Source organism: Sycon ciliatum, chromosome 5, assembly GCF_964019385.1.
Source record: "Sycon ciliatum chromosome 5, ocSycCili1.1, whole genome shotgun sequence".
Taxonomy (NCBI): domain Eukaryota; kingdom Metazoa; phylum Porifera; class Calcarea; order Leucosolenida; family Sycettidae; genus Sycon; species Sycon ciliatum.
This window is the reverse complement of record NC_088647.1, coordinates 12,430,359-12,455,859: the sequence shown is the minus strand read 5'-3', so window position 1 is coordinate 12,455,859 and position 25,501 is coordinate 12,430,359. Positions and strand designations below refer to the sequence as shown.

At 43.7% G+C, this 25,501-nt stretch overlaps 1 protein-coding gene across 1 annotated transcript; it reads right to left on the bottom strand.

Moving 5' to 3' along the window:
• Window positions 1-22,383: 22,383 nt before the first annotated feature.
• LOC135817633 (C-signal-like) lies at window positions 22,384-24,670 on the bottom strand. The gene has a single exon (XM_065330855.1). It carries the CDS (start codon window positions 24,348-24,350, stop codon window positions 23,511-23,513), a length of 840 nt encoding a protein of 279 aa, XP_065186927.1. The 5' UTR covers window positions 24,351-24,670; the 3' UTR covers window positions 22,384-23,510.
• Between the last annotated feature and the right edge of the window lie 831 nt (window positions 24,671-25,501).

Sequence of the window (25,501 nt, the reverse complement as noted above, 5' to 3'; positions counted from 1 at the left end):
AGCAAACCTTTCTTACAAATCATCGCCGAAGTCGCAACCACTACTTCGTATTATTATTATTATTATTATTATTATTATTATTATTATTATTATTATTATTATTATTATTATTATTATTATTATTATTATTATTATTATTATTATTATTATTATTATTATTATTATTATTATTATTATTATTATTATTATTATTATTATTATTATTATTATTATTATTATTATTATTATTATTATTATTATTATTATTATTATTATTATTATTATTATTATTATTATTATTATTATTATTATTATTATTATTAAAAAATTGGTTGTGAGCAACACTGGCTCACACTCAAATAACTGCTTTTCACCAGAAAAATATTATATTTCAACGTTTCGGTCATGAAATAACCATCATCAGGAATGAAGTGGGCACACCGGTTAGGATGGGTTAATATACGAGGAGCGCTGCAAACTGATAACAAATCACACCTGCATGCACTATGACGAGAGAGAGAACAAAAGGACAAAACATCACCAAAAAAAACCCAGGTATAGAAATAACGCAATACGCGACAACTCTAAAAATGGCACAGGTACAAGCAACAAACAGAATGTACATGTGCACTAGGTGCGTGCAGACATGTAATTGCAGGCGCTAGCAACAACAGTAGTAGTAACAGTGCACTAGTTCAAGGGGTGCTAAACCACCACCATCCAGGAAGAGCGAGTATCAGGGCCAGAAATATGTACAAGGCCTCACCAGAGAATTCACAGGAGGTCCCACCCTGCGTTATTGTTTATGCTGGGGCTCGTGTCGCGAATTTGTATTGCTTCGCGTATTCTCCTCCTGGCCCGATCCGACTCAGTGGCAAGGACGCGAACCTCTGTGAATGCCGACTCGCCAAGCGGCAGTACCTCGTCGCCATGGTGAAGTCGGTAGTGCTCGCCCAGGGCTTTTCCAGACGTCTTGTTGCGTGAGTTATCATTGTGTTCTTTTGTTCGCGTTGCTACACTGCGGCCAGTCTCTCCAACATACTTCTCCGAGCACTTGCAGGTCAGACGATAAACCACGTTGCGTCTTGTGCATTCTACCTCGCTCGATTGGCATGCAACGCAGGCGGCTTTAGGCCTTCCTCGTCGCCTCGGGGCAGCGGGATCCACCCACTTACGGCAGCAAGGTCCAGTGAGGCTGGACTTAGTGACGCTGTTGGAAAGCCTTGCATTCTTGTAGATTATCTGTACATTTAGATTGTATTTGTTTAGAAGACGGTGGACCCTGTAGTGGATGGCATCCGTTTTGAATGGTAACTTCAACGTGGATCGATAGTCTTTCTTCTGTTTAGCAGGTCGTCTGGCTCGTTCATGAGCAGTCGCGATCACTTTGTCAGGAAAGTTGTTGAATTTTAATGTGTCAATAACCTTTTGCTCACTTCGCTGGCGGGCTGCAGGATCAGAGGAAAGGCGGGCCGCGCGGAGGAATTCCGAAGACGCGATGGCGAGTTTTTGCTGTTGCGGAACGCAGGAGTTGAAGTCTGAGACGAGGCCACTGTGGCAAGCTTTGCGGAACAGCTCGAATGATATTGCGCCCTCGGAGGAGACATGAATAGTCGTGTCCATAAAGTCAACCGACCCAGTTTCCTCCGAAGATTGATACGTGAACTTGATGCTCGCATTGGCGGTATTGAAGAACGCAATCAGCTGGCGGAGAAGCGCGGCCCCCAGTGTCCACAGCATAATGATGTCATCAATATAACGCTTGTAGAGTACGGGAGCACCAGGCGAGTTTAGCAACAGCGAGGTTTCGAGGTCATGCATGAAGATAATCGCAAACGGGGGCGCTAGGTTGTTACCCATGGCGATGCCTTCCCTCTGGTGGTAGACCTTCTCACCAAATCTGAAATAATTGGATCTTAGAACGAAGGTTAACAGCTCTTCGATCTGCTCCACGCTTAAACCAAATGTGTCAACAGACTCGATGTGCTGCTGCAGGACTCTAGCAACCGCCTGCACCCCTTCAGCGATAGGGATACTTGGGTAAAGAGCGACCACGTCCATCGTAACGATGATGGTCCCCGCTGGGGCTTGTAGGTCGGGATACACTTGCCAGATATCCTCCAGTGCTTCCAGCGTGTTTTTCAGATGTGCTGGGACATACTTCAGGCATTGGTTGAGTATACGCTCCAGGACAATAGAAATATTGGTCACCGGGCTATCAACAGCTGACACAACTGGCCGAAGCGGTACCGTGGCTTTGTGGTCTTTAGGTAGGCCATACATCTCCGGAAACCTGTTGTCGCCAGGGAGTATGGCTTGGTACAGGTCCTTCTCTAGTGTACCACCACAGACGCGTTGAAGGATGGTGCGCGTTTGCTTCTCCCAATCATCGATGGTGACACTGACGGGTGTGAACTTTGTCTCATCTGACAGGATAGTCTCGGCCTTATCAAGGTACGTTGCCATCTTCATCGCCACAAACTTATTGCTCTTGTCGGACCTCTTGACGACCACGGAATCATCGTCGCGGAGGTCGGTAAGCCGCTCGCGGTCTTTTCGAGACATGTTAGGCCGGGGAGCTGACGCTGTTCGGTAGATATTCATGACCTCGCGCTTGAAACTGGCCAAGCCGAATTCTTCTTCCCTTGGCAGCTTTGGACCCTGTTCAAAACCGTGGGCTTTGATATGCCAAATTTTGCTGTCGAATGTGTCCGGTTCTGCATTGGCCTGGTTCTGCTGCTCCACATTTGCGTTCGCCCACCACCGTAGCGAATAGGCCATTCTCTCGACTCCAACCTCCACATCCTCCAAGTCTCTCTTCCCCACTCGGCCAGTGGATGGCACAAAGCCAGGGCCGTTCTGCAGCACAGCTACTGTCTCATTGGGTACGCAGTGATCTAAGTCGAGAACGCACGCTGACCGGTCCTGGCCAGCGTCACCCGCTGCTGTCTCCGCCCTAACTCTCCCTGCACGAGTTCTCGTCAAATCAGCTTGCTGCCTTAGCCAGTCCAACTTCCTGGATAGGCGTCGTCTCGAGCTGCGATACTCCTTGTTGCGAACGGCATCACAGAGATGTCGGAGCCAAACGTACTCTTGCTTGGAGTATGGTCGGAGTTCAGCCCGGTAGGTGGTGAAGTTCCGGTAGCAGAGAGCTCTCCAATTGAACTTATCTTCTATGGCATCATTCAGCAGGCTTCGCACATACCTCTCCCGGCGAACCACTCTGGAGTGACGGGTCCCACATGCCAGAGGAATTGAGTGCTGGATGAACACTGGCGTAAGTTGTTCCCTGCGACATTGCAAGAGAAAGTTGAGTTGACATATGCACCTCTCCAACTTGAATGCCCACTTCACGTACAACCATGGCGTCCTTGTCCTTGAGGAAGAAAACCGATATAAAATCTTGTAGGACGCATCACGCAGCTTCATAAGTAAAAAATTGGTTGTGAGCAACACTGGCTCACACTCAAATAACTGCTTTTCACCAGAAAAATTATATTTCAACGTTTCGGTCATGAAATAACCATCATCAGGAATGAAGTGGGCACACCGGTTAGGATGGGTTAATATACGAGGAGCGCTGCAAACTGATAACAAATCACACCTGCATGCACTATGACGAGAGAGAGAACAAAAGGACAAAACATCACCAAAAAAAACCCAGGTATAGAAATAACGCAATACGCGACAACTCTAAAAATGGCACAGGTACAAGCAACAAACAGAATGTACATGTGCACTAGGTGCGTGCAGACATGTAATTGCAGGCGCTAGCAACAACAGTAGTAGTAACAGTGCACTAGTTCAAGGGGTGCTAAACCACCACCATCCAGGAAGAGCGAGTATCAGGGCCAGAAATATGTACAAGGCCTCACCAGAGAATTCACAGGAGGTCCCACCCTGCGTTATTGTTTATGCTGGGGCTCGTGTCGCGAATTTGTATTGCTTCGCGTATTCTCCTCCTGGCCCGATCCGACTCAGTGGCAAGGACGCGAACCTCTGTGAATGCCGACTCGCCAAGCGGCAGTACCTCGTCGCCATGGTGAAGTCGGTAGTGCTCGCCCAGGGCTTTTCCAGACGTCTTGTTGCGTGAGTTATCATTGTGTTCTTTTGTTCGCGTTGCTACACTGCGGCCAGTCTCTCCAACATACTTCTCCGAGCACTTGCAGGTCAGACGATAAACCACGTTGCGTCTTGTGCATTCTACCTCGCTCGATTGGCATGCAACGCAGGCGGCTTTAGGCCTTCCTCGTCGCCTCGGGGCAGCGGGATCCACCCACTTACGGCAGCAAGGTCCAGTGAGGCTGGACTTAGTGACGCTGTTGGAAAGCCTTGCATTCTTGTAGATTATCTGTACATTTAGATTGTATTTGTTTAGAAGACGGTGGACCCTGTAGTGGATGGCATCCGTTTTGAATGGTAACTTCAACGTGGATCGATAGTCTTTCTTCTGTTTAGCAGGTCGTCTGGCTCGTTCATGAGCAGTCGCGATCACTTTGTCAGGAAAGTTGTTGAATTTTAATGTGTCAATAACCTTTTGCTCACTTCGCTGGCGGGCTGCAGGATCAGAGGAAAGGCGGGCCGCGCGGAGGAATTCCGAAGACGCGATGGCGAGTTTTTGCTGTTGCGGAACGCAGGAGTTGAAGTCTGAGACGAGGCCACTGTGGCAAGCTTTGCGGAACAGCTCGAATGATATTGCGCCCTCGGAGGAGACATGAATAGTCGTGTCCATAAAGTCAACCGACCCAGTTTCCTCCGAAGATTGATACGTGAACTTGATGCTCGCATTGGCGGTATTGAAGAACGCAATCAGCTGGCGGAGAAGCGCGGCCCCCAGTGTCCACAGCATAATGATGTCATCAATATAACGCTTGTAGAGTACGGGAGCACCAGGCGAGTTTAGCAACAGCGAGGTTTCGAGGTCATGCATGAAGATAATCGCAAACGGGGGCGCTAGGTTGTTACCCATGGCGATGCCTTCCCTCTGGTGGTAGACCTTCTCACCAAATCTGAAATAATTGGATCTTAGAACGAAGGTTAACAGCTCTTCGATCTGCTCCACGCTTAAACCAAATGTGTCAACAGACTCGATGTGCTGCTGCAGGACTCTAGCAACCGCCTGCACCCCTTCAGCGATAGGGATACTTGGGTAAAGAGCGACCACGTCCATCGTAACGATGATGGTCCCCGCTGGGGCTTGTAGGTCGGGATACACTTGCCGGATATCCTCCAGTGCTTCCAGCGTGTTTTTCAGATGTGCTGGGACATACTTCAGGCATTGGTTGAGTATACGCTCCAGGACAATAGAAATATTGGTCACCGGGCTATCAACAGCTGACACAACTGGCCGAAGCGGTACCGTGGCTTTGTGGTCTTTAGGTAGGCCATACATCTCCGGAAACCTGTTGTCGCCAGGGAGTATGGCTTGGTACAGGTCCTTCTCTAGTGTACCACCACAGACGCGTTGAAGGATGGTGCGCGTTTGCTTCTCCCAATCATCGATGGTGACACTGACGGGTGTGAACTTTGTCTCATCTGACAGGATAGTCTCGGCCTTATCAAGGTACGTTGCCATCTTCATCGCCACAAACTTATTGCTCTTGTCGGACCTCTTGACGACCACGGAATCATCGTCGCGGAGGTCGGTAAGCCGCTCGCGGTCTTTTCGAGACATGTTAGGCCGGGGAGCTGACGCTGTTCGGTAGATATTCATGACCTCGCGCTTGAAACTGGCCAAGCCGAATTCTTCTTCCCTTGGCAGCTTTGGACCCTGTTCAAAACCGTGGGCTTTGATATGCCAAATTTTGCTGTCGAATGTGTCCGGTTCTGCATTGGCCTGGTTCTGCTGCTCCACATTTGCGTTCGCCCACCACCGTAGCGAATAGGCCATTCTCTCGACTCCAACCTCCACATCCTCCAAGTCTCTCTTCCCCACTCGGCCAGTGGATGGCACAAAGCCAGGGCCGTTCTGCAGCACAGCTACTGTCTCATTGGGTACGCAGTGATCTAAGTCGAGAACGCACGCTGACCGGTCCTGGCCAGCGTCTTGTACATATTTCTGGCCCTGATACTCGCTCTTCCTGGATGGTGGTGGTTTAGCACCCCTTGAACTAGTGCACTGTTACTACTACTGTTGTTGCTAGCGCCTGCAATTACATGTCTGCACGCACCTAGTGCACATGTACATTCTGTTTGTTGCTTGTACCTGTGCCATTTTTAGAGTTGTCGCGTATTGCGTTATTTCTATACCTGGGTTTTTTTTGGTGATGTTTTGTCCTTTTGTTCTCTCTCTCGTCATAGTGCATGCAGGTGTGATTTGTTATCAGTTTGCAGCGCTCCTCGTATATTAACCCATCCTAACCGGTGTGCCCACTTCATTCCTGATGATGGTTATTTCATGACCGAAACGTTGAAATATAATATTTTTCTGGTGAAAAGCAGTTATTTGAGTGTGAGCCAGTGTTGCTCACAACCAATTTTTTACTTATGAAGCTGCGTGATGCGTCCTACAAGATTTTATTATTATTATTATTATTATTATTATTATTATTATTATTATTATTATTATTATTATTATTATTATTATTATTATTATTATTATTATTATTATTATTATTATTATTATTATTATTATTATTATTATTATTATTATTATTGTAGAAGAGAAAAGGACATATGGATACGAGTTAAGAGTAACTCTCCATCACTGTAACATGATACTTTATACAGTCAGAAAGTGCAATAACTAGGCACAAAACTGACAGAGTACTGAAACATTCGACGTCCTGACACCTAGCTTCAACACATCTCCGTAGCGCTAACCGACAGCCTTCCAACTTGTCAGGACGTCGAATGTTTCAGTACTCTGTCAGTTTTGTGCCTAGTTATTGCACTTTCTGACTGTATAAAGTATCATGTTACAGTGATGGAGAGTTACTCTTAACTCGTATCCATATGTCCTTTTCTCTTCTACATTTATTTATGGCTCAACATCCGAGTTTCATATTATTATTATTATTATTATTATTATTATTATTATTATTATTATTATTATTATTATTATTATTATTATTATTATTATTATTATTATTATTATTATTATTATTATTATTATTATTATTATTATTATTATTATTATTATTATTATTATTATTATTATTATTATTATTATTATTATTATTATTATTATTATTATTATTATTATTATGGGGGTGGCTTTATTGGTTTTGTGTTTGTATTATGCAGCATCCCGGGTCATTTAAGACCATGGGGAGTACTGCTGTTGTATGTGAAGAAAATGTAATAAGGAAGACTGAGAAAAAGAAAGAAAAAAGAGAGAAATACTGTGAACAGCAAATCTACAATGATGCATGTACAATCTATTATACAACTAATCTGCGAGAATGAGACTTAACACAAGCAGGTACAGTAATAGCAAGAGAGCTAAATCAGAAAACAAAATCCGTTGAAAAGTAACCGTCATCAAATCTGAAATCGAGCCCTTCAGCGACACAATAGCACTGAAGGCAGCAATATTATTCTTCTCATTCAACGTCAGTGAAGCACCGTCAAAACCGGTGAATGGGGGCTGATGGTATTATTGTTGTCTTTGTTATTGGCAAGTGATTAATATTACGATCATAATATTATTATTTTCTGCAAATAGGTGCTTTAACTAATAGCAGCAACCATAACCATGGGCATTCGCAAACCAATGTAATTTATTAGAGTGTAATTATTATTTCATCTGAGTTATTGACCTGATGATGTCAACTGTGCCAAGGAGCGCCTCCTTTTGCAAGATCGATACACTGGCTCCGGCATCCAGTTCCCTCACAAAGTCAGCAGTCGAGGGGGTTAATCCACCTAATGCCCCCACAATTACTGGCACGATCTTGGCCCGCACCTGCCACATCTGCTCCACCTCACGCTTCAGGCCTTGATATTTCTGTATCTTTTCCACAGATTTTCGGCGGATGTTCCTATCCAGAGGGACACTTACGTCCACAAGGAACGCTTCATCTTTGCCCTTGATAATAATGTCGGGTCTGTTTGCTTTATTATTATTATTATTATTATTATTATTATTATTATTATTATTATTATTATTATTATTATTATTATTATTATTATTATTATTATTATTATTATTATTATTATTATTATTATTATTATTGTAGAAGAGAAAAGGACATATGGATACGAGTTAAGAGTAACTCTCCATCACTGTAACATGATACTTTATACAGTCAGAAAGTGCAATAACTAGGCACAAAACTGACAGAGTACTGAAACATTCGACGTCCTGACACCTAGCTTCAACACATCTCCGTAGCGCTAACCGACAGCCTTCCAACTTGTCAGGACGTCGAATGTTTCAGTACTCTGTCAGTTTTGTGCCTAGTTATTGCACTTTCTGACTGTATAAAGTATCATGTTACAGTGATGGAGAGTTACTCTTAACTCGTATCCATATGTCCTTTTCTCTTCTACATTTATTTATGGCTCAACATCCGAGTTTCATATTATTATTATTATTATTATTATTATTATTATTATTATTATTATTATTATTATTATTATTATTATTATTATTATTATTATTATTATTATTATTATTATTATTATTATTATTATTATTATTATTATTATTATTATTATTATTATTATTATTATTATTATTATTATTATTATTATTATTATTATTATTATTATGGGGGTGGCTTTATTGGTTTTGTGTTTGTATTATGCAGCATCCCGGGTCATTTAAGACCATGGGGAGTACTGCTGTTGTATGTGAAGAAAATGTAATAAGGAAGACTGAGAAAAAGAAAGAAAAAAGAGAGAAATACTGTGAACAGCAAATCTACAATGATGCATGTACAATCTATTATACAACTAATCTGCGAGAATGAGACTTAACACAAGCAGGTACAGTAATAGCAAGAGAGCTAAATCAGAAAACAAAATCCGTTGAAAAGTAACCGTCATCAAATCTGAAATCGAGCCCTTCAGCGACACAATAGCACTGAAGGCAGCAATATTATTCTTCTCATTCAACGTCAGTGAAGCACCGTCAAAACCGGTGAATGGGGGCTGATGGTATTATTGTTGTCTTTGTTATTGGCAAGTGATTAATATTACGATCATAATATTATTATTTTCTGCAAATAGGTGCTTTAACTAATAGCAGCAACCATAACCATGGGCATTCGCAAACCAATGTAATTTATTAGAGTGTAATTATTATTTCATCTGAGTTATTGACCTGATGATGTCAACTGTGCCAAGGAGCGCCTCCTTTTGCAAGATCGATACACTGGCTCCGGCATCCAGTTCCCTCACAAAGTCAGCAGTCGAGGGGGTTAATCCACCTAATGCCCCCACAATTACTGGCACGATCTTGGCCCGCACCTGCCACATCTGCTCCACCTCACGCTTCAGGCCTTGATATTTCTGTATCTTTTCCACAGATTTTCGGCGGATGTTCCTATCCAGAGGGACACTTACGTCCACAAGGAACGCTTCATCTTTGCCCTTGATAATAATGTCGGGTCTGTTTGCTTTATTATTATTATTATTATTATTATTATTATTATTATTATTATTATTATTATTATTATTATTATTATTATTATTATTCAAATAATCTACGTGGAGATAAAAGTTTAATAATAGCAATGAAAAGTATGAATGCCGCAGACATCACCACGCAACATGACAATTTGTTCAAGGTTTGGTTTTGTGTGTTTCCAAAATCGATTTTCACGTTGCGATCATCAGTGGAAATACGCAACTAAAGAGATCAAGGGAAAACAAAGGTTAAAAATCCAAAGAAGTGTGACACATGACGGGTAACTTGTGGTAAGTATTACAAAAAGTGAGAACTAAAATAAAGAGTAAGTGTGACAAACGGGCATGAACAGTGCAGAAACAACTCATGAACACGGGGTGCAAACTCACGAAAATAACCTAAGTGCTAAAACATGTTCTTTTTGCTTACACAAATCGGGCTTATGCGTACGAATACAAACAGCTTCAAGGACCTTCAACTGCTGGACATAACGGGCACGACACAGTACAGAGAAGTGGGAATCATCATACACACTCAAACAATCGGGACGAGATAACAAATGCAAATACACAGCTGACTTCTTACGAATTTCACCCTCATCAGCTCCATCACCTTCCCTGCCACCTGACTCCTCCTTGTCCGTTTTATCACCATCACCACCAGCCGTCTCTCCGTCATCCGCCTCGTCTTCATCCGCCGCCTCGTCATCACCCGCCTCGTCGTCATCTGTATCCTCGCCGTCATCCGCCTCGTCGTCATCTGTATTCTCGTCATCCGCCGCATCATCACCCAACTCATATTCACCACCAGTCAGTCGTCTGATACCATCCATGTTCTCCTTCCTACGTCTGTCCCGTGTCACTGTCCTTACCTCATCTACGTCCCGAGATTGTGTTCCGTTTTGCCCCCGGCTTCCGGTCTCCTTCGATGCTCCGCGTGGGCCTTGGCCATTCCTAGCATATATTTCGGTTGAATAATTGGCGGTCGACCTCCGTGGTCTCTGGACCCACGGATCAATCGCCGGAGGGTGCTGCGGTGTCCGCACAACCGGATACTGTGTCAAAGAAATGGGCTCAATTTCTGTGATTGGCGGTACTGTTGTTGTTGCCGACTCCTCCCCAACCCCAGCCACCAACGGCACTGGTGGTGGCTCCGGTGGCGGCAAGGGCAACGGTGGAGAAGGCACATTCGGTTGGCTTAGTGATCCACCACTCTTCCTCTGCACCGTGTGTTCGACTTGCTCTGGTTGTGTCGGTGGTAGAGGGACAGTACCGCCAATCACAGAAATTGAGCCCATTTCTTTGACACAGTATCCGGTTGTGCGGACACCGCAGCACCCTCCGGCGATTGATCCGTGGGTCCAGAGACCACGGAGGTCGACCGCCAATTATTCAACCGAAATATATGCTAGGAATGGCCAAGGCCCACGCGGAGCATCGAAGGAGACCGGAAGCCGGGGGCAAAACGGAACACAATCTCGGGACGTAGATGAGGTAAGGACAGTGACACGGGACAGACGTAGGAAGGAGAACATGGATGGTATCAGACGACTGACTGGTGGTGAATATGAGTTGGGTGATGATGCGGCGGATGACGAGAATACAGATGACGACGAGGCGGATGACGGCGAGGATACAGATGACGACGAGGCGGGTGATGACGAGGCGGCGGATGAAGACGAGGCGGATGACGGAGAGACGGCTGGTGGTGATGGTGATAAAACGGACAAGGAGGAGTCAGGTGGCAGGGAAGGTGATGGAGCTGATGAGGGTGAAATTCGTAAGAAGTCAGCTGTGTATTTGCATTTGTTATCTCGTCCCGATTGTTTGAGTGTGTATGATGATTCCCACTTCTCTGTACTGTGTCGTGCCCGTTATGTCCAGCAGTTGAAGGTCCTTGAAGCTGTTTGTATTCGTACGCATAAGCCCGATTTGTGTAAGCAAAAAGAACATGTTTTAGCACTTAGGTTATTTTCGTGAGTTTGCACCCCGTGTGTCACACTTACTCTTTATTTTAGTTCTCACTTTTTGTAATACTTACCACAAGTTACCCGTCATGTGTCACACTTCTTTGGATTTTTAACCTTTGTTTTCCCTTGATCTCTTTAGTTGCGTATTTCCACTGATGATCGCAACGTGAAAATCGATTTTGGAAACACACAAAACCAAACCTTGAACAAATTGTCATGTTGCGTGGTGATGTCTGCGGCATTCATACTTTTCATTGCTATTATTATTATTATTATTATTATTATTATTATTATTATTATTATTATTATTATTATTATTATTATTATTATTATTATTATTATTATTATTATTATTATTATTATTATTATTATTATTATTATTATTATTATTATTATTATTATTATTATTATTATTATTATTGTAGAAGAGAAAAGGACATATGGATACGAGTTAAGAGTAACTCTCCATCACTGTAACATGATACTTTATACAGTCAGAAAGTGCAATAACTAGGCACAAAACTGACAGAGTACTGAAACATTCGACGTCCTGACACCTAGCTTCAACACATCTCCGTAGCGCTAACCGACAGCCTTCCAACTTGTCAGGACGTCGAATGTTTCAGTACTCTGTCAGTTTTGTGCCTAGTTATTGCACTTTCTGACTGTATAAAGTATCATGTTACAGTGATGGAGAGTTACTCTTAACTCGTATCCATATGTCCTTTTCTCTTCTACATTTATTTATGGCTCAACATCCGAGTTTCATATTATTATTATTATTATTATTATTATTATTATTATTATTATTATTATTATTATTATTATTATTATTATTATTATTATTATTATTATTATTATTATTATTATTATTATTATTATTATTATTATTATTAGGTAAACAGTTTCCTCTGAGACAAAAATGCGATAATACTCATAAAAAGGACACACTTCAGATGTTTCAAGATGTTTGTAATGAGCCTGAAGTGTGTCCTTTTTATGAGTATTATTATTATTATTATTATTATTATTATTATTATTATTATTATTATTATTATTATTATTATTATTATTATTATGGGGGTGGCTTTATTGGTTTTGTGTTTGTATTATGCAGCATCCCGGGTCATTTAAGACCATGGGGAGTACTGCTGTTGTATGTGAAGAAAATGTAATAAGGAAGACTGAGAAAAAGAAAGAAAAAAGAGAGAAATACTGTGAACAGCAAATCTACAATGATGCATGTACAATCTATTATACAACTAATCTGCGAGAATGAGACTTAACACAAGCAGGTACAGTAATAGCAAGAGAGCTAAATCAGAAAACAAAATCCGTTGAAAAGTAACCGTCATCAAATCTGAAATCGAGCCCTTCAGCGACACAATAGCACTGAAGGCAGCAATATTATTCTTCTCATTCAACGTCAGTGAAGCACCGTCAAAACCGGTGAATGGGGGCTGATGGTATTATTGTTGTCTTTGTTATTGGCAAGTGATTAATATTACGATCATAATATTATTATTTTCTGCAAATAGGTGCTTTAACTAATAGCAGCAACCATAACCATGGGCATTCGCAAACCAATGTAATTTATTAGAGTGTAATTATTATTTCATCTGAGTTATTGACCTGATGATGTCAACTGTGCCAAGGAGCGCCTCCTTTTGCAAGATCGATACACTGGCTCCGGCATCCAGTTCCCTCACAAAGTCAGCAGTCGAGGGGGTTAATCCACCTAATGCCCCCACAATTACTGGCACGATCTTGGCCCGCACCTGCCACATCTGCTCCACCTCACGCTTCAGGCCTTGATATTTCTGTATCTTTTCCACAGATTTTCGGCGGATGTTCCTATCCAGAGGGACACTTACGTCCACAAGGAACGCTTCATCTTTGCCCTTGATAATAATGTCGGGTCTGTTTGCTTTATTATTATTATTATTATTATTATTATTATTATTATTATTATTATTATTATTATTATTATTATTATTATTATTATTATTATTATTATTATTATTATTATTATTATTATTATTTTAAAACGAAGGTAAGTTATGGGTCGCAAATATCCACGCAAACACACATCCAGTCATAATAAGGCACTTGTCATAAGTATCCGAACGTTTTCGGTCCCTTCTCATCAAGGATTATACAGGGAATGGCTCAAGCTGGAAAGACTAAAACTTATATAGCGTAAAGATAATTAGATAACAACACTCGTGACAAGGTGGAAAATTATCAAGTAACTGTCTTAGTTTAGCATGACACAAAACTCGAAGGAAAATAATAATAGTGACAACAACATAGTGAGCAAATTAAGTTACATTGTTACCACCTCGACGAGGAGTAACACCAAACAATTGTAGCGACAACACATTTTCTTTCTGTACGCAAAGTTCAGGATCTAACTTACGGATATACAAAGCTTCTAACACAGCCAAATGTAACGCACATCTACCACGTGACAATATTGAGAAAACATTATCACTGTACAACTCACGACAATTGGTACGGGCTGACAGATGTTGCTTGATTGACGAAGTGCGATTCTTAGCTCCATTGGGTGTAGTCTCCTCCAATGTCCCGTCATCTCGCCTCTTCGTGGCATCACCACTATCTGTCTCTTCGCGTTTCCGCGGCCTTCCACGTTTCTTGACACTAACCGTTGGGTGCGCGATACCCGGTGTCCTTTCCGTTACGTCTCCTCCATTGCGGATTTCTATTGAGCTTCTTACTCCAACTTGTCCGGTGTCCGATATTGAGGTTAGTTTTCGCGGTCTACCACGTTTTCGAATATTGACTGTTGTTGTCACTTCCGTTGTCGTTGTACGTTCGTCCTCATCAGTCCGTATTTTCACTTGGCTTCTCGTCACCCTTTCCGACGCCGACAGATCCTTTGTCAGTTTCGGTGGTTTACGTGTGGGTCTTGCACCATCTTTTATGCTGTTCTCAGCTGGCCCGTGTCCTACACACGCAGAGGAGGACGGGCATGCAGTCACATCTTCACGGGAAGAGGAAGATCCACCGATGGACTGGACAGCACATTTTGGAGGACGACCACGGCGAGGACGACAATCGCGCGCATCAAGCGCGCATCAAGCGGAGCATCAAGCGGAACACAACTTAACGGCACAACTTAACGGCACATGTTGACGGCACATGTTAACGGCACATGTTCGTCAATCAAGCAACATCTGTCAGCCCGTACCAATTGTCGTGAGTTGTACAGTGATAATGTTTTCTCAATATTGTCACGTGGTAGATGTGCGTTACATTTGGCTGTGTTAGAAGCTTTGTATATCCGTAAGTTAGATCCTGAACTTTGCGTACAGAAAGAAAATGTGTTGTCGCTACAATTGTTTGGTGTTACTCCTCGTCGAGGTGGTAACAATGTAACTTAATTTGCTCACTATGTTGTTGTCACTATTATTATTTTCCTTCGAGTTTTGTGTCATGCTAAACTTGATAATTTTCCACCTTGTCACGAGTGTTGTTATCTAATTATCTTTACGCTATATAAGTTTTAGTCTTTCCAGCTTGAGCCATTCCCTGTATAATCCTTGATGAGAAGGGACCGAAAACGTTCGGATACTTATGACAAGTGCCTTATTATGACTGGATGTGTGTTTGCGTGGATATTTGCGACCCATAACTTACCTTCGTTTTAAAGTATTATCCGCCTCCGACCTCTTTTAAAAAATTATTATTATTATTATTATTATCATAGCTCAGTGGTTAGAGCATCGCTGGCTACAAGCGAGGGTCCCTGGTTCGTGTCCTGGTGGTGGCAGTCAATTTTTTCTTCGGACTTTTCCCGTTTGTCTCTTTCCCTCAAACCAGTTAATATTTTATGACTTGGGGCTCCCCGCGTGCTAGTTTGTACGTGAAGTGTGTGGGTTACAGTGAGGGCTGCGTCCCACCCGCCTGTGTGGATTCACAGGAAGTGTGAGTTACGAAGTCTGAAGAAAATGTTGAACGGCCTCTGCTGGGATGACGACTACACCATAGCTCAGTGGTTAGAGCATCGCTGGCTACAAGCGAGGGTCCCTGGTTCGTGTCCTGGTGGTGGCAGTCAATTTTTTCTTCGGACTTTTCCCGTTTGTCTCTTTCCCTCAAACCAGTTAATATTTTATGACTTGGGGCTCCCCGCGTGCTAGTTTGTACGTGAAGTGTGTGGGTTACAGTGAGGGCTGCGTCCCACCCGCCTGTGTGGATTCACAGGAAGTGTGAGTTACGAAGTCTGAAGAAAATGTTGAACGGCCTCTGCTGGGATGACGACTACACCATAGCTCAGTGGTTAGAGCATCGCTGGCTACAAGCGAGGGTCCCTGGTTCGTGTCCTGGTGGTGGCAGTCAATTTTTTCTTCGGACTTTTCCCGTTTGTCTCTTTCCCTCAAACCAGTTAATATTTTATGACTTGGGGCTCCCCGCGTGCTAGTTTGTACGTGAAGTGTGTGGGTTACAGTGAGGGCTGCGTCCCACCCGCCTGTGTGGATTCACAGGAAGTGTGAGTTACGAAGTCTGAAGAAAATGTTGAACGGCCTCTGCTGGGATGACGACTACACCATAGCTCAGTGGTTAGAGCATCGCTGGCTACAAGCGAGGGTCCCTGGTTCGTGTCCTGGTGGTGGCAGTCAATTTTTTCTTCGGACTTTTCCCGTTTGTCTCTTTCCCTCAAACCAGTTAATATTTTATGACTTGGGGCTCCCCGCGTGCTAGTTTGTACGTGAAGTGTGTGGGTTACAGTGAGGGCTGCGTCCCACCCGCCTGTGTGGATTCACAGGAAGTGTGAGTTACGAAGTCTGAAGAAAATGTTGAACGGCCTCTGCTGGGATGACGACTACACCATAGCTCAGTGGTTAGAGCATCGCTGGCTACAAGCGAGGGTCCCTGGTTCGTGTCCTTGTGGTGGCAGTCAATTTTTTCTTCGGACTTTTCCCGTTTGTCTCTTTCCCTCAAACCAGTTAATATTATTATTATTATTATTATTATTATTATTATTATTATTATTATTATTATTATTATTATTATTATTATTATTATTATTATTATTATTATTATTATTATTATTCAAATAATCTACGTGGAGATAAAAGTTTAATAATAGCAATGAAAAGTATGAATGCCGCAGACATCACCACGCAACATGACAATTTGTTCAAGGTTTGGTTTTGTGTGTTTCCAAAATCGATTTTCACGTTCCGATCATCAGTGGAACTACGGAACTAAAGAGATCAAGGGAAAAACAAAGGTGATGGAGCTGATGAGGGTGAAATTCGTAAGAAGTCAGCTGTGTATTTGCATTTGTTATCTCGTCCCGATTGTTTGAGTGTGTATGATGATTCCCACTTCTCTGTACTGTGTCGTGCCCGTTATGTCCAGCAGTTGAAGGTCCTTGAAGCTGTTTGTATTCGTACGCATAAGCCCGATTTGTGTAAGCAAAAAGAACATGTTTTAGCACTTAGGTTATTTTCGTGAGTTTGCACCCCGTGTTCATGAGTTGTTTCTGCACTGTTCATGCCCGTTTGTCACACTTACTCTTTATTTTAGTTCTCACTTTTTGTAAAACTTACCACAAGTTACCTGTCATGTGTCACACTTCTTTGGATTTTTAACCTTTGTTTTTCCCTTGATCTCTTTAGTTCCGTAGTTCCACTGATGATCGGAACGTGAAAATCGATTTTGGAAACACACAAAACCAAACCTTGAACAAATTGTCATGTTGCGTGGTGATGTCTGCGGCATTCATACTTTTCATTGCTATTATTAAAATTATTATTATTATTATTATTATTATTATTATTATTATTATTATTATTATTATTATTATTAAACTCGGATGTTGAGCCATAAATAAATGTAGAAGAGAAAAGGACATATGGATACGAGTTAAGAGCGCTACGGAGATGTGTTGAAGCTAGGTGTCAGGACGTCGAATGTTTCAGTACTCTGTCAGTTTTGTGCCTAGTTATTGCACTTTCTGACTGTATAAAGTATCATGTTACAGTGACGGAGAGTTACTCTTAATTAAGGTGGCAGTCTGGGTTCAGAGGGTCAAAAAACAAAGTTTCGATTTTCTGTATTTTTTCACTGGCAGCGTCTTGTGTATGGTCCAAAGGGTTTATCCTGAAAATTTGAGCGTAATCGGGTGCTTCCTTCCGGAGATATAGCCGCGCAAAGTCTGCACAATTGTTTTTGAAATACTGAAATATCAGCAAATTTCTACAAAATTTAGGTTTGCACACTATTCCGATTTTTACCGTCAATCTTTGAGCGATTTCATTAAAATTTTCTGGAGCGACTCCTGGTACTCCTCTGCGCTGCAGACTGACAGCCGCGCACGATGTTTGTCACCATGGCAACCAAGGTAACCTTTGCGCATGCGCAAATTCAAAAAAATTCAAATTTCGACTCTCATGATCTCAGCTGATCGCTCTGCTGTTGAAACTAGTTACTTTTGGAGTAATTGTTTTGGAGTAATTGTTTCTTGGAGCTAACCCCTTCGTTGGCTACTATGGGGAAGTCTAGAGCCAAGGGAAAGCCCGGACGATCTAAGAAAAGGAAAAGAACGTTCTATGGAGTGTCTCAGGCGCCGAAGGCTCCCTCTGGTGAAATTTCGCCTGCAGAACAAATTCCTGACTTGCCACTGTCTGATGACGACCTTGAAGTGTCAGCTGAAGCCACGTCTTCAAACAGCGATAGTGATGGAAGTGGCGGTGAAGTCGACAGCAGTTCCTCCGACAGTGACTTGGATGAAGAGTGTGAGGAAGGGGCGCATGGATTTCGCCTGATTGATCTCGAGTGCCTTCAGCAGCTTTTGTCAGCTGCAGTTTGTTGCAGTGGCTGTAATGGCGCAGTCACGATCAGCGAATCGCAACGGGGAGGCCTTGCATCATGCCTGGAGCTTTCCTGTGTTAACTGCGGCGACATAGCAAGCGAATTTATGTCCAAGAAGTTCAATCGGGTCTGGGAGGTGAACAGACGAGCAGTATTCGGAATGCGACTGATTGGCCGTGGACGTCAATCAATGGTAAAGCTGGCGGGTGCACTGAATATGCCATCACCTATGAGTCGGTCGACATTTTACAGCCATGCTAAAGGCCTGCATTCCGCGTCCAAGAGCGTCGCTGAGCGTAGCATGACTGAGGCAGCTGAGAAAGCAGTGTCCGCAGCAGATGGGGGTAGCGATATCGCTGCTTCCTATGACGGTACCTGGATGCGCCGAGGATTCGCATCGCTCTTCGGAGCCTTCACTATAATTGCATATGATGTCGGCAAAGTGGTGGACTGCGAAGTGCTTTCAAAGTTTTGCCACAAGTGCACGCACTTGGCGTCTAGAAAAGAGAAGGGAGAGCTAACCAAAGATGACTATGATCGACAGATTGCCGAACACGATTGCTCAGTCAACACCACTGTATCAGCTCCTGCCATGGAGAGTGCAGCCGCCAAGACTCTGTGGGCCAGGTCCTTTGAGAGCCGCAAGCTGAGGTACACCACCTACATTGGTGATGGAGATACCAAGAGTTTTAAGGCTGTGCGTGACGCTTGTCCGTATGGGCCCGAGGTGCCTGTAGTCAAGGAGGAATGTGTCGGCCACGTTCAAAAACGCATCGGTACCAGCCTAAGAAAGCTGAAGAAAAACCTTGCGGGCAAGAAGCTTGCTGATGGGCGCACTATAGGCGGACGTGGTCGCCTCACGGATGCCATGATCGACAAGCTGCAAGCCTACTATGGCATGGCTGTGCGGAACAACAGCGGAGACTTGCAAGCCATGGCCAGGGCCATATGGGCATCCCTCATGCATCGTGCATCCAGCGACAGTAAACCTCAGCACCAGTATTGTCCGCCTGGAATTAACAGCTGGTGTAGATGGCAGCAGCAACAGGCAGGTGGTGATGTCTACGCCCACCACAATATCCTGCCAGAGGCAGTATGGAAGGAACTGAAGCCGGTCTACATTCGGTTGTCCGACCGGAGTTTGCTCGAGCGCTGCCAGAAGGGTGCTACGCAGAATCGCAACGAAGCGTTCAATGGACTCGTGTGGCAGTTGTGTCCAAAGACAGGCTTTGCATCCGCTCCCACTGTCCAGATGTGCGTCTACCTGGCCGTGGCCTGGTTCAATGATGGAGGTGTGGCAGTGAAACGCGTTCTGGACGAGATGGGCCTCCCTACTGGACACCATACGACACGTCTCATCAAGCTGCTAGACCGTGAGAGACAGGCACATGCTGCCAGAAAGAAGTCAGAAGAAGGGAAGAGGTCACGAAAGAAGCGAAGGAGGATCAGGAAGGGCATCCAGGATGAGCAGCAAGAGGAAGAAGGTTTGACATATGAAGCTGGTGGCTTCGACTAAGTTCTAGTAAGTTCTAGTTGGACAGACATACCTCCATCTGTACTTGCACAGAGCACTTTTTTCTCCATTTTCCACTGAGTCCCGTACCTCTTAGACAGCGTAGCGAAGAACCTGTAAGTCACAGACCCCATAAACCATACATTTTTGGAAACTGTGAGCATTTATCCAGGTGCTAAGTGTCATGGATTTTTATATTTGTCTAGTAGCTTTGAGTAAAGTGCTACTGATCGAGGACCTAAATTTTGCGCGATTGCATGATTTTTGTTTGACAGCTTGAGTACTTTGTTCTGAATATGATTTCAAAATTCCGCTCCACTTAGCACCTAGGTATATGTGAAGGAAATCCTGTGGAGCACTCAGTTTCTACCCAGCTTCTTTCTGCGTTTGCATATTGCGTCTAAGGTATTGGTGGTACGGCATAATCGCAGATTTGACTATTGTGTCTGCGGATTCCCATGTGTGAGCTTGATTTATACTTCATTGGACTTAGTGAAATACACTGGGTATGTGGTCAAGATTTGAGCAAAATTCATCAATTATTATGGAAGTTACGGCTGTGTTCATGCGGTCGGGCCGCGAACCCAGACTGCCACCTTGTTTCAGTACTCTGTCAGTTTTGTGCCTAGTTATTGCACTTTCTGACTGTATAAAGTATCATGTTACAGTGACGGAGAGTTACTCTTAACTCGTATCCATATGTCCTTTTCTCTTCTACATTATTATTATTATTATTATTATTATTATTATTATTATTATTATTATTATTATTATTATTATTTTGACTGGTTTGAGGGAAAGAGACAAACGGGAAAAGTCTGAAGAAAAAATTGACAGTCACCACCAGGACTCGAACCAGGGACCCTCGCTTGTAGCCAGCGATGCTCTAACCACTGAGCTATGGTGTAGTCGTCATCCCAGCAGAGGCCGTCCAACATTTTCTTCAGACTTCGTAACTCACACTTCCTGCGAATCCACACAGGCGGGTGGGACGCAGCCCTCACTGTAACCCACACACTTCACGTACAAACTAGCACGCGGGGAGCCCCAAGTCATAAAATATTGACTGGTTTGAGGGAAAGAGACAAACGGGAAAAGTCTGAAGAAAAAATTGACAGTCACCACCAGGACTCGAACCAGGGACCCTCGCTTGTAGCCAGCGATGCTCTAACCACTGAGCTATGGTGTAGTCGTCATCCCAGCAGAGGCCGTCCAACATTTTCTTCAGACTTCGTAACTCACACTTCCTGCGAATCCACACAGGCGGGTGGGACGCAGCCCTCACTGTAACCCACACACTTCACGTACAAACTAGCACGCGGGGAGCCCCAAGTCATAAAATATTGACTGGTTTGAGGGAAAGAGACAAACGGGAAAAGTCTGAAGAAAAAATTGACAGTCACCACCAGGACTCGAACCAGGGACCCTCGCTTGTAGCCAGCGATGCTCTAACCACTGAGCTATGGTGTAGTCGTCATCCCAGCAGAGGCCGTTCAACATTTTCTTCAGACTTCGTAACTCACACTTCCTGTGAATCCACACAGGCGGGTGGGACGCAGCCCTCACTGTAACCCACACACTTCACGTACAAACTAGCACGCGGGGAGCCCCAAGTCATAAAATATTGACTGGTTTGAGGGAAAGAGACAAACGGGTAATATTATTATTATTATTATATTAACTGGTTTTGAGGGAAAGAGACAAACGGGAAAAGTCTGAAGAAAAAATTGACTGTCACCACCAGGACTCGAACCAGGGACCCTCGCTTGTAGCCAACGATGCTCTAACCACTGAGCTATGGTGTAGTCGTCATCCAAGCAGAGACCGTTCAACGTTTTCTTCAGACTTCGATTATAAAAAGTGTTTTTTTTCAATGTTCTTTATTTTCATCGTACGATCGCATTGATTGTCTGCAATAAAACGTTGAGTATAAAAAAAAATGTATACAATACATGCTCACGGCGCCGACCGTAGTCTACATGTGCCACACTCTTCATCTTCAAGCGGCTGGGCCATGGGCTACACCGGACGTGCACCTACGACTCAATATTGCAGTGTTTCCGCTAAGTACTATTTTCCCTTCTCCCTTTTCACTTCCCTTTCGTCTCATCATTGATTCATTGCTGTGTAATATTTGTACTCTTGATATTATGGAGGCGCTATGTTATTACAAAGGTTTAGCAACCGATAGCCTGTGGGCCTGTAATGTTATGCGTGCGTGTACTACAGTACACTGTAGACTCTACAGTGTAGAGTCTACATGTACATGACACACACATGAGGGGTCTATGCAACTCCCTGGACGGTACATGTACCCGGGTAGATGCAAAGGTAGTAACATACCGGCATGCAAGAGTACATAACCACTGAGGTTATGTACTCTTGCATGTATGTAGGAAGAACCCTTCAACTAATAAAAGGAAGGACAACGATGTTACGAGTAATGACTAGCTGTGCACCAATGCAACTGAGATCATAATTACACAACCCGCTAGCGCAACAACATGGCACAAAACTGACAAGGAGTACTGAGACATTCAATGGCATGATACCTATTTGAAGTAGCTCCAAAACAGGACTCAGCCCGGGACCGAAGAAGAATTCCAAGTCTTTGAGGATTTCCTCAAAAATAGAAATGAGAGTACATATAGCGCAATCGGTTATGCGGGCAGCAGTGCATGACAGCAACTGGACAGTAATAATCCACGACTGCAGTCTGTTCTGGTGTGTACTACATGCTATGGCTTGCTTGATAACGCCCTGACGCTGCCGTCCGCTCCACCTACTACTGTCACACATACCTAGCAAGTAAGTAATATGAATATGAGACAACGTTAGTAACGATAAAAATAGGTCGCTGCCGTGGAGTGAGAGCCCATTGAGCCGGCAGAGGAAAGAGCGTGCAGTATGGCTGCAGAAGCCGAAGTGATAACTAAAGAAATCATCGGATGAAACAACTATGCATCATCACAATTCCAGCAATATTCCATGACAATAGAGAGTTCAGCAGTGCTGCAAATAATTTGACTGTCCAAAATCTGTCCCATATTCATCCTGTATCCGAAAACTAAACCCGAAAGGGACTTCCAATTTTCCAGTGACACCCAAAGGATTATTGCGACTGCATGTATTGGTATGCGTGCGGTGGCAATGGGTGAATAAATTATTATATGACACGAGTACATGATTGAATGGAACTTACAGTGATGATAAAGGATTAAAGATTGATCCATACCCACTTACCGATACATTTGTTGGGCATCTGAAAAAGGTTTCCGCGAGTATGCATGCCATGAGGGTCGTATTTCGTAGCGCCGAGTCAGTGTGTTCATTGTCCGGTTGTTCTGTACGTCACCGCGGATCATCATAGCGTACACTCACGGTGTGGTTTTCAGCTGCAGATCATTGTAAATTCACATTCATCAGGCCCCCCGGAACCCGTCCGGTCGGTCAGGTCGCCAACGGACCAACTTGTTAGCCACCAACGCATGTTCACTGTTGAGGAGGTTGTATTATACACAAAGTACGAAAGACTACGGTGATGCCGAACGAATCAAAAACATCTTCCGGTGACCCTGTTCACACGTGTAGTAGCAAGCAATTAATTGCGTCAACGGAGGCTGACAGCCGGTTCACCATGGCAGTACTTCCCCGGTATGAGACACAAAGGCTCCATTATGCTCCTCATCTAGCTTACGCACTTGTGTCAATATGCCGCGTACGGAGTCGGCCACTTCAAAATCAGCATTCGCACCGCCCATTCCTGTCTTCACCCAGCCAGGATGAATCAGTAAGGAAAGAATACCAAGTGGCTGCAGTTCATACGACATGACCCTTGCCATCATGTTCAATGCCGATTTGCTGCATCGATACGCATACATCCTGCGCTTTGTGTTGTGGACTGCCTCAAAGCGTCCTTCACTGCTCAGGGCCACAGAGCCAAGTAGTGAGGTTACATAGACCACTGCAGCCCTCTGGCTTCCCAGCGCTTCACTGGCATTCTGATCTGCAGCACGTTGTAGTAGAGGCATGAAGGCCTGCGTCAGCAATACTGGCCCTATTGTGTTGACTGACAAGTGCTCAAGCATAGCAGCACTGTCCAGTTCACTGATGTTGGCATGCCTATCAGCTGGATCATTCAGCCCACTGTTATTGATTAGTAAGTTCAGCCCCAGCTCTCCCACAACCTTCTCAACAGAATCTGCAATACGTTTGATTCCACATTCATCTTTCACATCAAGTTTCAAGAGATGAAGTTTGGGGTGTTCTTTCGCCAGCGATTCCAAATCCGCCATAGTGTCACTCCCTAGCGGCGCACGATGTGTAGCGAATAGGAAGTCTGGACTGCCAGCAGCCACGGCAGCAGGACTAGTCGCACCGGATTGCAGCATTTGTCTGACTATTCCCAAACCAATACCACGATTTGCTCCGGTCACTAACACCGTGCGAGGGAAGCTAGCCGATCCAGCCATTGCTGAGCTGAGATCCTTACAAATTCTGGTGTTCAAAGATTTCGGATGCTATGTGACTGGAGAAAAGGAAGGTTCCAGACCCGTACCTTTACTCTAACGCGGAATATTCACTATTTAATTGTAAGGAGAGTACCGACCCTTGGGTCGTCTTACTTACTTGCTCTTCCGTAAAAATAATTCTCTCTTACTGTGGGGTCACTATTTCTACTATGTACTAGAACTGAAGCAAAAGAAAGTAGAATAAGAAGCGACTAGAAACTAACTTACTACTTCTACCAGTAAGCAGCAGCTAGCAAGAAGATGGGCCTTGCCAGAAAAATCGGCTGTCAGATTTTATTCTTTTTCAGTGTGGCTAGTAATATCCAGCCCGCACCGCAGCCGGCCGCTTGGAGATTGACTGATTGTGCTGCCTTGTGCCAGTTGTGGAAGTAACATACATGTAGTTAGTTGTGAGCAGGATCCGGGACTGCACGTGCACAGTGGTACACGGTCGTTATTGTGAGGATATGTGCATGCAAGCCAAGACTTGGCAAGAGTGAAAAAAACATGACAGTCATTGAAAAAAATTACCAGTGTAGATCTACATGTACATGCATGTGTATGTGCATGTGCATGACTAGACTGTGATACATGATTGTATACAATCATTACAATCATGCTCACGATACCGACCGTAGATCAATGGTAGATCTACCACATGCACACTCTTCATCTTCAACTTAAAATCAAGCGCTAGCGGCTGGGCTACACCGGACGTGCACCTACGACTACTAACTTCTATTGTATCACGTATCAGACTGAAAAAGAAATGGACCAAGGAAGCAGTCATTCTCATAATAATACTGTTGTCTGGTGCGATCGCATCACCTCGTGCGTGAAACTCGGAGGTACAACCCAATCTTCATCCCAGGACCCTGATACATGTATTATTCTCCACTTGTTGTTATTACGATAATAAGTATATGTTATCGCATGGTTGCAAGGGCCTTATGCCATATTATTGCCCCGAGAGGTTAGCTTCATCTCAGGATTACCCAAAGGCATACGATACAATCATGTAGATCTACATCAAGAATGTCAAGAGTACAATCACGTACTGTATGTACATGTATATGGCTATGAACTCTTGGATACATAATATCAGAATTCAG